This window comes from Aphis gossypii, chromosome 2 (assembly GCF_020184175.1).
Source record: "Aphis gossypii isolate Hap1 chromosome 2, ASM2018417v2, whole genome shotgun sequence".
Taxonomy (NCBI): Eukaryota; Metazoa; Arthropoda; class Insecta; order Hemiptera; family Aphididae; genus Aphis; species Aphis gossypii.
This window is the reverse complement of record NC_065531.1, coordinates 54,210,629-54,221,335: the sequence shown is the minus strand read 5'-3', so window position 1 is coordinate 54,221,335 and position 10,707 is coordinate 54,210,629. Positions and strand designations below refer to the sequence as shown.

At 25.8% G+C, this 10,707-nt stretch overlaps 3 protein-coding genes across 4 annotated transcripts; 2 read left to right on the top strand and 1 right to left on the bottom strand.

Annotated features, from left to right (window-relative positions):
• The first annotated feature begins 1,573 nt into the window (after window positions 1-1,573).
• On the top strand, window positions 1,574-5,497 carry LOC114131601 (transcription initiation factor TFIID subunit 13). Its single transcript, XM_027996858.2, has 4 exons — window positions 1,574-1,772; window positions 3,971-4,144; window positions 4,267-4,432; window positions 5,331-5,497. The coding sequence occupies exons 1-4, from the start codon at window positions 1,746-1,748 to the stop codon at window positions 5,372-5,374; spliced, it is 411 nt and encodes a 136-aa protein (XP_027852659.1). The 5' UTR covers window positions 1,574-1,745; the 3' UTR covers window positions 5,375-5,497.
• Window positions 2,158-3,150, bottom strand: LOC114131599 (33 kDa inner dynein arm light chain, axonemal). Its single transcript, XM_027996857.2, has 3 exons — window positions 2,977-3,150; window positions 2,643-2,912; window positions 2,158-2,575 (listed from the first exon to the last, which is right to left on the bottom strand). The coding sequence occupies exons 1-3, from the start codon at window positions 3,067-3,069 to the stop codon at window positions 2,213-2,215; spliced, it is 726 nt and encodes a 241-aa protein (XP_027852658.1). The 5' UTR covers window positions 3,070-3,150; the 3' UTR covers window positions 2,158-2,212.
• A 2,146-nt stretch (window positions 5,498-7,643) lies between the features above and the next one.
• LOC114131603 (probable Golgi SNAP receptor complex member 2) lies at window positions 7,644-9,088 on the top strand. Of its 2 annotated transcripts, none has more exons than XM_027996864.2 (5): window positions 7,644-7,882; window positions 8,002-8,152; window positions 8,227-8,332; window positions 8,394-8,549; window positions 8,605-9,088. In XM_027996864.2, the coding sequence occupies exons 2-5, from the start codon at window positions 8,025-8,027 to the stop codon at window positions 8,848-8,850; spliced, it is 636 nt and encodes a 211-aa protein (XP_027852665.2). In that variant the 5' UTR covers window positions 7,644-7,882; window positions 8,002-8,024; the 3' UTR covers window positions 8,851-9,088. The 2 variants fall into 2 exon arrangements, with proteins under 2 accessions (XP_027852665.2, XP_027852663.2); XM_027996862.2 differs by having other exon boundaries at window positions 7,950-8,152.
• The last annotated feature ends 1,619 nt before the right edge of the window (window positions 9,089-10,707 follow it).

Here is a 10,707-nt window from a genome sequence, read left to right as displayed (position 1 = left end):
AATTTATAAATTCTGAACGGAACGATAAATGTATTGATTTTACAAAGTTACATATTATGGTTTTTTTAGAATATATACAGGCATAATAAGTAATCAAAAAAAACTTCAATTTTCAATTTTGAAAAGGTCAGCATTAAAAATCCCCACTAGTTTTTTTATAATCGGAGAACAAGCGTACAATTAAGGAAAACCCAAAATTAAATATAAATAAATTGTTTTGTAACTATAGTTACTTTAAATTTTATGGAATTTAATTTTTACTTAGTTTAATGCAGTTCAAAATAGCCAAAGTTTTTTAAGCATGTAAGATATATAAAAACAACTATATATAGAAGTCATATTTAAACACATATATTATACATATACCGTTTTACGCAATACCTACTTGCAGCATTTGAATGAATATCATTTATTTTAATATTTAACAAATATGAAGGCTCCGACTTTTTAATAATTTTTTAAAAAAATTTTTAAATATTCACTAATAATCAGCAATACACATTTTATAGTTATTCGTAAAAATGTATTAATTATTTTAATTAACGACTTATGACTTTAATACATGATTTAAGATAAACAGGTTACGCAACGCTCTATACAAAACCACATTTTTGTTGAAGCCCAATGTTTCCAATACAGAAACAGTCTATCTTAAATCATGCTTTAATAGCCACATCAAATATCTAAACATATTATTGAATAAACTTGTGATTTAGGCTGACAGACCATTTCTACTCAGAATTGTTTAAAATGTTTAAATGCTAAACCGCCATAATTGAATTCAAATTTAACACATCCGTATAGTGACCTACTCTACATAAAGTAAACAACAGAGAATTAACTACTTTCCTACCTTTTTTTTTTAATTTATTGATAAAACTTTTTAAGCTTTTTTTAAGCTTGGTAAAAATCTTTGATAATACAAGATTCCATATTTCCACATATTAGTTATTCATATGGTCATATAAAAAGTCATACCTGTTTAATTTTAATGAACTGTGTTGGCATTAATTCAGTAATGTTATATTTTCACGATTGGCGTAAGCCAGCTTGTCCAGAATTAAATTCATCTCTTCCACAATATAGCTCATCAACGTAAACCTTAGATCAGTTAAATCATATAAGTACTATGGATGATATCTACCTTAGATATTAAATAAAACAAATTTGTGTATAAAAATTATTTTTCTATTATTATTATTTAATAAAAGACTTGAGCCTTCAAATCCAATGTTACCAGGCAATTGGAGGGTTTGCGCGGTATACGGAGTATTCTAAATTACACATTTCATGTGCTGCTTTGGTTGTACTAATCGGCAATTTAAAGGCAACAATATACAATTTCATTGGTTGGTAATTTACTTAAAACAGATTTTATCATTTAAATACCTTTAAATACCTATAATAATGTCAAACATTTATGCATTATTCTTATCTATCTCGATGGTGACCAATACGTAAACACACCTTATCATATTATTATCATTTTAATTTTATTATGCATCGTACCTATGAATTATCAATGTTCAATGTATTATGATCATTAATTATGATAATCGTAAACATTAATTTAAGATTTAGTATTTTAGTAAATACTAATTATTGAATCTTTTTTCTATGTGTGAATTATTGATTCTTGTCTAGAAGCGTACGATTACGGATCAAACGGAGTCGCAAAAACAGTATTGAATATTTTGATTTGAATGGTGTTATATTTTTAAGAAATTTTGTGTGATATTATTGAAATGGCTGCAGAAGATGTATTCGATCAGGTAATAACCAACATTTGTTAATAAATATATTAACAATGAAAATTATATTATATCTAATAATTTAAAGTACCTACACATTTTAGTCATATTTAAATTATAATTTCAACAATAAGATCTAATGTCTTGTGAAGTATGTACCCAATATTTTATTTTCAAATTATTGGTTGAGAAGAGCAAGTTTTTCAACTAGGTACCATTCAATTTTTATTTTTTGTGATAAAAATTTTACAAATAATATAGAAAAACAATACAATGATTGATGAATACAAAATTGTCCAAATTTAGATATAAGATAAAATCTACCAAGAATAATTAGAGATCATAGATGAAGAATTTTAAGTAATTTCAACATGATCTCCACTTCTCAGCACAAAAATAAAAAAAATCATAAAAACTACATTTATTTTAATTAAGTAGTTTAGTGGCTCAAATTCTTTAACTTATTTCTTCGGAGCTATAATTCCTTCAAGCTGAGCTTTTAACTGTTGATTGGATCTTTTCAAAAAATTGATTTCTTCATTGTGCCTTTGTTGTTCAGCAATACGTTGTTCAGTTCCTTGTCTTTGAGCCATTTCATATTTTGCAATTGCTGTTGCTAAGTCATCTTTGATTTTCTGTTTTTCAACTTCTAATTCAGTTAATCGATCTTGCATGTCAAGCTTATTATGTTCTGCGGATAATGACTTGCGTATACCAAAAGCAATACTACTCTCATATAATGACCGGTAAGCATCCATTGTCATTTTAAGTTCATCACGGACTTTCAACAACAAAAGGCCTCGTTCTGCACAGTTAATAGTGACCTGGAAATTACATAGAGGTTATAGAAAAGATTATTTCATATTAGTTATTAATCAATATTATTTCAACCTGGCGAATTATTTCATCGAAACATTGAGAATAGAGTGCTCTTCGAATTGGACAAATACCCGTTTCTCGTGCCTGTAAATGTTGCAAACTCATGTCTAACATTTCTGTCAACTTAATTACATCCATTCTAGTAGCTGGTTGATTTGAAACTTTTTGTCTCCACTGTTTTCCGTTTTCTTCCCATTCTCTTGGTGGCAAAATACAATTTAAAATTTCATCGCATTCTTTAATTTTTTCATTTGATATTAGACCATCTTTTTCATCAAGTTTCTGTCGATTATGAAATAATTAATTTTACAACCCATTATATTTAAATAATAATAAATCTTATTACCTTAATAGCCATTTTTTCTTCACGTTCTGTAACTGCTACTGGATTACTGTAGCGTACTAAATTCATCTCCAGGGGTACTATTTTTTCTCCCATTGTTGTAGATTTATTTACACAAAACCCATAAAATTATATAAAAATATTAAATATTGGTATAACTTTAAAAAGGTTATAATAAGTAAACTTCTTAAAAAAAACCTATATATATACGTTATATCAGTTGTCATGGTAAAGTTATTGATTAACATTGTATAAGCATCAATAATTATAATAATAAAAGTTTATAAATTATTAAATTCGATAAGCTTACTAAAAGATCATATTTATAATATTATATATTATTTATATATATTTATAAATACTTAGATAACCATTTAAGTAGTGTCCTTTGATAAATAATAATAGCAATAAAAAATTCTATTTTTACTCATTTTTCTGTAAATTGTTAAGCTAATGATTTTTTTGAATATTTTAATGCATCTAATATCTATATAAAAATCAGAATTAATAGTTTCCTAGTTACTTAAATTTATGAACAAAATATAATCCTTAATAATGTTTATAAATAATACATGTAATAATATAATATTTAGTCTACTACTAATTAATAATTAGATTAATAATTAGGTATACTCAGTCACTCAGACAATGTTTACAAATTATCATATCAATAAATTACTATAATTATTATTATTTAATATTAATTAATACAATTTTAAATCATCATAGCCCATATTTTCCAATTCTATTATGAATTATCCTTAGTATCAATTTAAAAACTTAAAAACTGCTTATTCAAATTTAGGTACTTTAAATTTAAAAAAAATAAATAAATAACAGATCTAAGTAATTGAGAATAATATCTTTATTTATACTTAAAAATTTTAATAAATACATAATTGAAGAAAAAAATGAATGTAAACCTACTTTGTTAATTATCCTATATATTTATTATTTATATGTAAAATTCACCATTTAGACTATTATGATTTTTTAGTTTGATGAAGAAGAACAACAAGTTGAAAGTCAGTCATTTACAAAAGCTGGTCGAAAGCGACTTTTCTCAAAGGAATTACGTTGTATGATGTATGGTTTTGGTGATGATGAAAATCCATACACTGAAAGTGTTGACATACTTGAAGATTTAGTAATTGAGTTTATCACAGAAATGGTAATATAATAAACAATTAGCTAACCTAGTTATAGTTATTAATTTTTGTTAAAAACTATTTGTATATTTTATTGTTAAAGATTAACGAATTATATTTTTATTTTATTTAACATTCGTTTTAGACTCATAATGCTATGGAAATTGGACGATCTGGACGAGTTCAAGTAGAAGATATTGTGTTTTTAGTGAGAAAAGATCCAAAAAAATATGCTAGAGTCAAAGAATTATTAATGATGAATGAAGAATTGAAAAAAGCACGGAAAGCATTTGATGAAGGAAAATTTGCTGGTAAAAATTCAAATATTTCAATCCAAATTATTGGTTCTTGTTATATTTTTTAAGCATAAGCCTCAAAAATATTTTTTATTAAAAATTTTGTTTACTCTAATACATTTTTGATACTGGTTTGTTATAGCCCCGCCAATCAGGTTTGTTATTGCCCCACCATTCATATAACAATAAATACATTGTATAAATATATATATATTAAAATTAAAAAATTGAATAATAATAAATATAAAACAGTGGTATAATTAAAAATATTTATTTATTAACGATATATTGATATAATATTAAAAAAAATTAAAATTAAAAAATTGAATAATAATAAATATAAAACAATGATATAACTAAAAGTGTTTATGCTTTATGTGATTCCCAAAATTCTGCTATATCTTTTAAAATGGTTTCAAACGAATCACTATTATTCAGTTTTGATCGTCACATAAATACTACCAAATACGAGTCTAAAAAATTTCTATCTGTCCCTCTACGTTTTTGTTACCCTAGGTTTGGTTAGGAAGGGCTGAGTGGGCTGCAGCTCAGGGGCCCCCTCAATTTTATAATATTTTAATAAAAAAAATATATTTTCTTGTTTATGCAAAAGGGACCCCCACAATGCATTCCGCCCATGGGCCAACATATACCTAAATCCTGTTATTATATGAATGGCAGGGCGATAACAATCCTGAGTGGCGAGGCTATAAAGTTTTCACTCGCCGCGGCTGGGCTATACAAACCAGTACCAAATTTTTTTAGTAAATAACTTGTACATTTTTAAAAATAAATTATTTGATTTTACATTTTTTTTAAATAAATTTTTTGTCAGATATTTTTAATAACATATTCCATTGTTCATAAGCTGTATTGTGAAATTATGCCAAATAATTAATATTTTTTGTTACAGGTAATGAAGTACCAAACAGTGGTAATACTAGTATCACTAAATAATGAACTAAAATTTTTGTTCAATTTATATTTATATGTATTACTTTTTTTTATAGTATATACTTTTACATTGAGTAACATTGAACGCTTTACTTTTATAAATAAATTTTTAGTATTATAACATTATATTACATCTTATTTTTTTTTTTTTTTTTAATTATATATTTTCTTATTTTCTGGTAAAATAATGACTTATTCAAAAATATATACTTAAATACTACAAAACATTGAGATTTATATAAACAACACTATTATAATATAACTTGTTTAATTTATAACAGTTTTTTACTTATTAAAATTCAACAATTAAAATAATAAATTATGTATAAATATAAATTAAATGTACACTAAACCCATCAAAGATTACTTGGTTTTTAAATTGTTGCTATATTAATATAATGTAATGTTAAATAATATAAAACTAGTTTACTAGCTACTATTGTCAATAATTATTTAATATTATTAATCTTAATCCCTTGAAGTTTGAAAATAATAAGCACTGCCACAGACATGTATATTTCTATTTTTATAAAAAAATAATTACATTTTTCTTTTCTGGAATGTTAACTGAAAATATTTAAGAAATCTCGTGTCAACAATTGGTTAATTATCTAACTGTGAATTAAACTTTGAAATTCATATTGTGTATAATAACAGATTAAATATGAAGATCTTTATTTTTGTTTTAAAAATTAATAATATGTATACATTTTATGATAAAAAAATTTAATGAAAAATTATTCCTTCTGGGTTTAGTCCACTATTGTTATCACTGTGCTCTATATAGAATAGGTTTACCTATAATATAATTGGGTAATATACTAATGTAGCTAAGTATTTATGTTAAACTGTGTGATAAATTATCTTTTTTTCATTAGCTTAGCAAACAGTTCATACATGACTATAAAAATCTCAACATTAATTATCTGTTTGATATGCTATTTCTAAAATTGCGTTCTGATCTATTATTAATAAGTCTATATCAATCCATCAAGTTTTTTGCTGTCATTGGGATATAAAATATTATAATATAATTTATTTTATAAGAATTTTATATAATACATATATTATCATATTAATATTTTAATACCTATATTTTTTTTATCATGTCTATTATTTCTTTTAAGACATCTCACCTCTTGTTTTATCCTAAAAATATACAACATACAACATAACAATTTTACAATAATTTAATTTTCTCTGTTAATTTTAAAGCTATAGAGTAAATTAAATTGACCTTTTATAAAAATTAAAAGTAAGATTATTATTTAAAATATTTCTATAGATGTTATTAATATACTTTGAACTATGATCATTTTAAAATTCTTATAACTTGTCTTAATAAAATTGGAGTATGTACCTATTCAATAAATCAAGTGTAATAAATCCTTAGAAAACAGATAAAATATGATTCAAAACAAAATGTTAGGTAACTATAAAATTAGTAAAAAGTATTATTAAGTATAAAATATTATCAGTATTATTAATTTTATAATAATTTTTTCGTGGTACATAGTACTTCGTACTAAAAATTTAAAAATTAATTATTAATACATTATTTTAAATTAGAGAGCCTAGATAATAATTTATTAGCGAGGCTCTCTATGTTAGACTCACAGACATATAATAATATAAAATAATAATTATAATATAATATATTATAATGTCTGTGGTTAGACTTAAGTATAGTGCAAGGATGGCAAATCCATGACACATGAAAAGAATTTAAGGACAGGCAAAAAATAAAGATACTTTTATTACATATACAGTGAGTTCCGCTTAATGTGATCACTTTGGTGCAGGTAATTTTGATTCTATTATCTGTTTGATTCTATAAAGCATTTACAACATTACACATTCAATTTGGTTTGGGATTTTCATTTTTGATTCTAATAAACGGTTGATTCTATAAACCAGTCATCACATTAAGCTGAACTCACTGTAAATATATTAGGCATATTATATTATATAATTTTTTTTGTCTATATGTGTATATTTTTTATATTAATACATTAATCATACAATAAAATTAAGATATTTTTTTTCTTCTACTAAAGTATACTTATAATACAAACATTTTTTAATGACACGGTCAGAAAAAAAAGGTAATTTTTGGCACCTAGTAGGTATTCAAATAATTTGCTACCCTTGGCAATAGTATATTAATTTTGCGTTTACCTATACAATAATTATTGTATACATCCATGAAATTTACTCACTTGTCATCAATCAGCACTGGCTTATCTATATTGTAGTCATTTTAAAACTTTTTAAAACTGTTTTATAATGTGGGTCTACCGTATACGTGTCTGTTATCAAAATTTAAAAAATTCAATTTTCAAGCAGTGGCAAGTGGCAACTAGAACTAAAAGAGACCATACGGTAGTACGGCACTACGGCATTACACCTTAAGTCCTCGAAATACGCCACAGCCCAGACATCACTCAGCATTTCAGCAGGTTAAAACTCGGAAACCAATTGACCCCACGGCTCACAATATCCTATGAGAAGGTATTATAAATTTAATACGTGATAGTCTTAATTTCAAAACAATTTATACCTAGTATAACGGCTATAGATACTAGGTTAATATCTATAGCCGTGCCTAGTATCAGTTTGTTCTTTGCTAGTATATACGTACATACGGTACACAATGGAGAATTTATACCACCAAACGAATAGATTGATATTAGAAACTCAAGAATTATTCCACAGATTGGAGAGTTCGAAATCCGAACTTGTCGAAGCAGATGTACAATCAAGAATATTAACCATTTCACAGTAATAAATATATTTTTGTTTAATATCCTTATCATGTTCTATGAAAAATAATAGTCAATTAACATCTCGTTTAGAAACTGTGAACACCTAGACATTCTTGTGCACAAAGAACCTGTTTCCAGGCGTAACAATGCCAAATTACGTGTAGATCAACTCAAATATGATTACCAGCACTTGCAGGTAAATGCCATTTTATATTAAGCAATTATTAATTTTAAAATGTTTTAATATACAATATTAGTCAGCATTAAGAACACATCAACAAAATCAACTAAGAAGATTGAGAGCTGAGCAGGAACGTGAAGAACTGTTAAATCGCCGGTTTACTAGAAATTCCGACATGAATGATACAACAATATTAATCGATAGTTCCATACAACATCAAAATTCCTTACAGGTGCTTTTATAATATAACTGAGTTTAAACATTTTAATTAACCATATTTATTTCAGGGAGCAAATCGAGGAGTTGATGATTTATTAGGATCTGGTGCCAGCATACTACAAAGTTTGCGTGAACAACGTGATCGACTAACTGGCACCCGAAATCGTTTGTCTGGAATTTTTGGTTCGCTTAGGCTTTCAAATACAACCATGAAATACATTGAAAAAAGATTAACAGAAGATAGGTATATACTATATGGAGGAATGGCTGTCACAATTCTCGTTATAATTATAGTAATGATATATTTCAGTTAATGATCATTGATCAAAATCAAATTAAACTAATACTTTGGTGAGTTTTACCATGGATTATATATTGTAATTTTCTTTATACTATGTATTATATATAATATGTATTTTATAGTTAATTGTTATTATTTATAAAATTATTTTTGTATACAACTAAAATATTTTTAACTGTTTAATTTATTGGTAAAAAAAAATTTAATATATGTTTATTAACTGTTATTAATATATTGCAATTCATTGCATCTTTCTTTTTGTATATTATGCATAGGATATAGCTATTCTATTGCCTCGGTAGTATTTCTTCTTTCCAAATATTTTGGATTATTTTTACTGTTTTTTTTTCGATTCAAAAAACAAAGAATAGGTGAAAACTGTTTTCAACAATATTTCCACCAGATCCCTAATCACTTATTTATCAGCTTTAACATTGGATACTTTGACCACCCTGAATAGTTGGCCTTCAGTAATAAACAATAACCCTACACTGCTAAGTAATTATGTAATTTCATTCAATTAATAAAATCTAGTAAGAATTGTGGAGTATATAGTAATCAATATCACATATTATTTTTACTGAAGTTCCATAATAGTTGCGAAAAAGTTTACGTTACTATATTCATAGATCATACATCTTAAATACAAAATATAGGTAACCAACATCGAAATAGATAGGTAGTATTACAGATTTTCTATATAATGTATTTTATAAATTATAATATTTTAGTGATGACTGAATAACCGAAGTAGATATTGCATAATATTATCATAGAATTTAATCTATTCTGTGATATATATTGATATACACGGTATCTACCCGCTGTTATAATACCTATCTTATATAGGTAGTTATATATCATTAATTTTATACGTATTTTACCAGATATTATTCTTAAAATATCCAATAAGTGAGTTTCACACGTTTACTGAAAGGTCCTAAAGCCGCATTGAGCATTCCCAGGACTTGTATACCGTGTACCTACTTGGCCAATAATTGGTTCTGAATACTGATGCCGTTACCGCGGATTGTTGATAATGTGACACAAGTCAAAGGAACGGCCAATGTAGGTACTTCAGTACTTGTATTACTTGTCAAGTACGCCAATAATACCAACACGGTAATACGTGACTTGCTGTAATTAATAATCGGATTACTATCCAAACGCATATCCAAGGGGTTTATGCCCCCCGTGGACTGGTAAATTGAAAAAAATGTCCATTTTCGTCAGCACGTGAGCTGATAAAATGCATTGTTTTGCCGATAGCGTTTTTAGCGAAATTGTATTCAAGATAGGCCGTAAATATGGATCCGCGCCTATTACTATCACAGTATCACGGTATAAAATTGTAGGATATTAGTAGATTACAAAAGTGTTTTGAGGTTTATTAATAATAGGAAATATCAGACAGGAGCACCTACATCAAATTAAAACTAATTTAAAAAAAAAATATTAAAACTTATATTTGTATGAATAAATACAATTTACAACAGAGTACAGATATTTTAATTTACATTACTTATAAAAACTTCACATTTTAAGTAAATTAATTTTATTTTTTAATTGCATTTATAATTAGTGTAACATTCATACATTATACCGTAATACATAGGTATAATCAATGGTATAATATAATGATACTATTTTGCATAATATTCATATTATAAAATTCACAAAAACAACAGCAGTCCTTCAGATTAACTACGTACAGCAAAACATGCGCCAGGTAATTTTTTTTTCCCGGGACCATGACCACAGTTAACGTCAAAATGTATCGAACTATTATTAGGCTCTGTTAAAACCACCGAACCGTAAAATTATCTGATTTCAACTTAAGACATTGTCATACAATATCGAACATCGTAGC

Bases quoted from the DNA above. Each gene is read 5' to 3' on its own strand.
- LOC114131601 (XM_027996858.2), top strand. From the start codon at position 1,746: ATGGCTGCAGAAGATGTATTCGATCAG. The intron at 4,145-4,266 runs GTAATATAATAA...CATTCGTTTTAG, and splicing joins TTGAGTTTATCACAGAAATG to ACTCATAATGCTATGGAAAT. The intron at 4,433-5,330 runs GTAAAAATTCAA...TTTTTGTTACAG, and splicing joins TGATGAAGGAAAATTTGCTG to GTAATGAAGTACCAAACAGT.
- LOC114131599 (XM_027996857.2), bottom strand. From the start codon at position 3,069: ATGGGAGAAAAAATAGTACCCCTGGAGATGAATTTAGTACGCTACAGT. The intron at 2,913-2,976 runs GTAATAAGATTT...CATAATCGACAG, and splicing joins AAGAAAAAATGGCTATTAAG to AAACTTGATGAAAAAGATGG. The intron at 2,576-2,642 runs GTTGAAATAATA...TGTAATTTCCAG, and splicing joins TCGATGAAATAATTCGCCAG to GTCACTATTAACTGTGCAGA.
- LOC114131603 (XM_027996864.2), top strand. From the start codon at position 8,025: ATGGAGAATTTATACCACCAAACGAATAGATTGATATTAGAAACTCAA. The intron at 8,333-8,393 runs GTAAATGCCATT...ATACAATATTAG, and splicing joins ATGATTACCAGCACTTGCAG to TCAGCATTAAGAACACATCA. The intron at 8,550-8,604 runs GTGCTTTTATAA...TATTTATTTCAG, and splicing joins AACATCAAAATTCCTTACAG to GGAGCAAATCGAGGAGTTGA.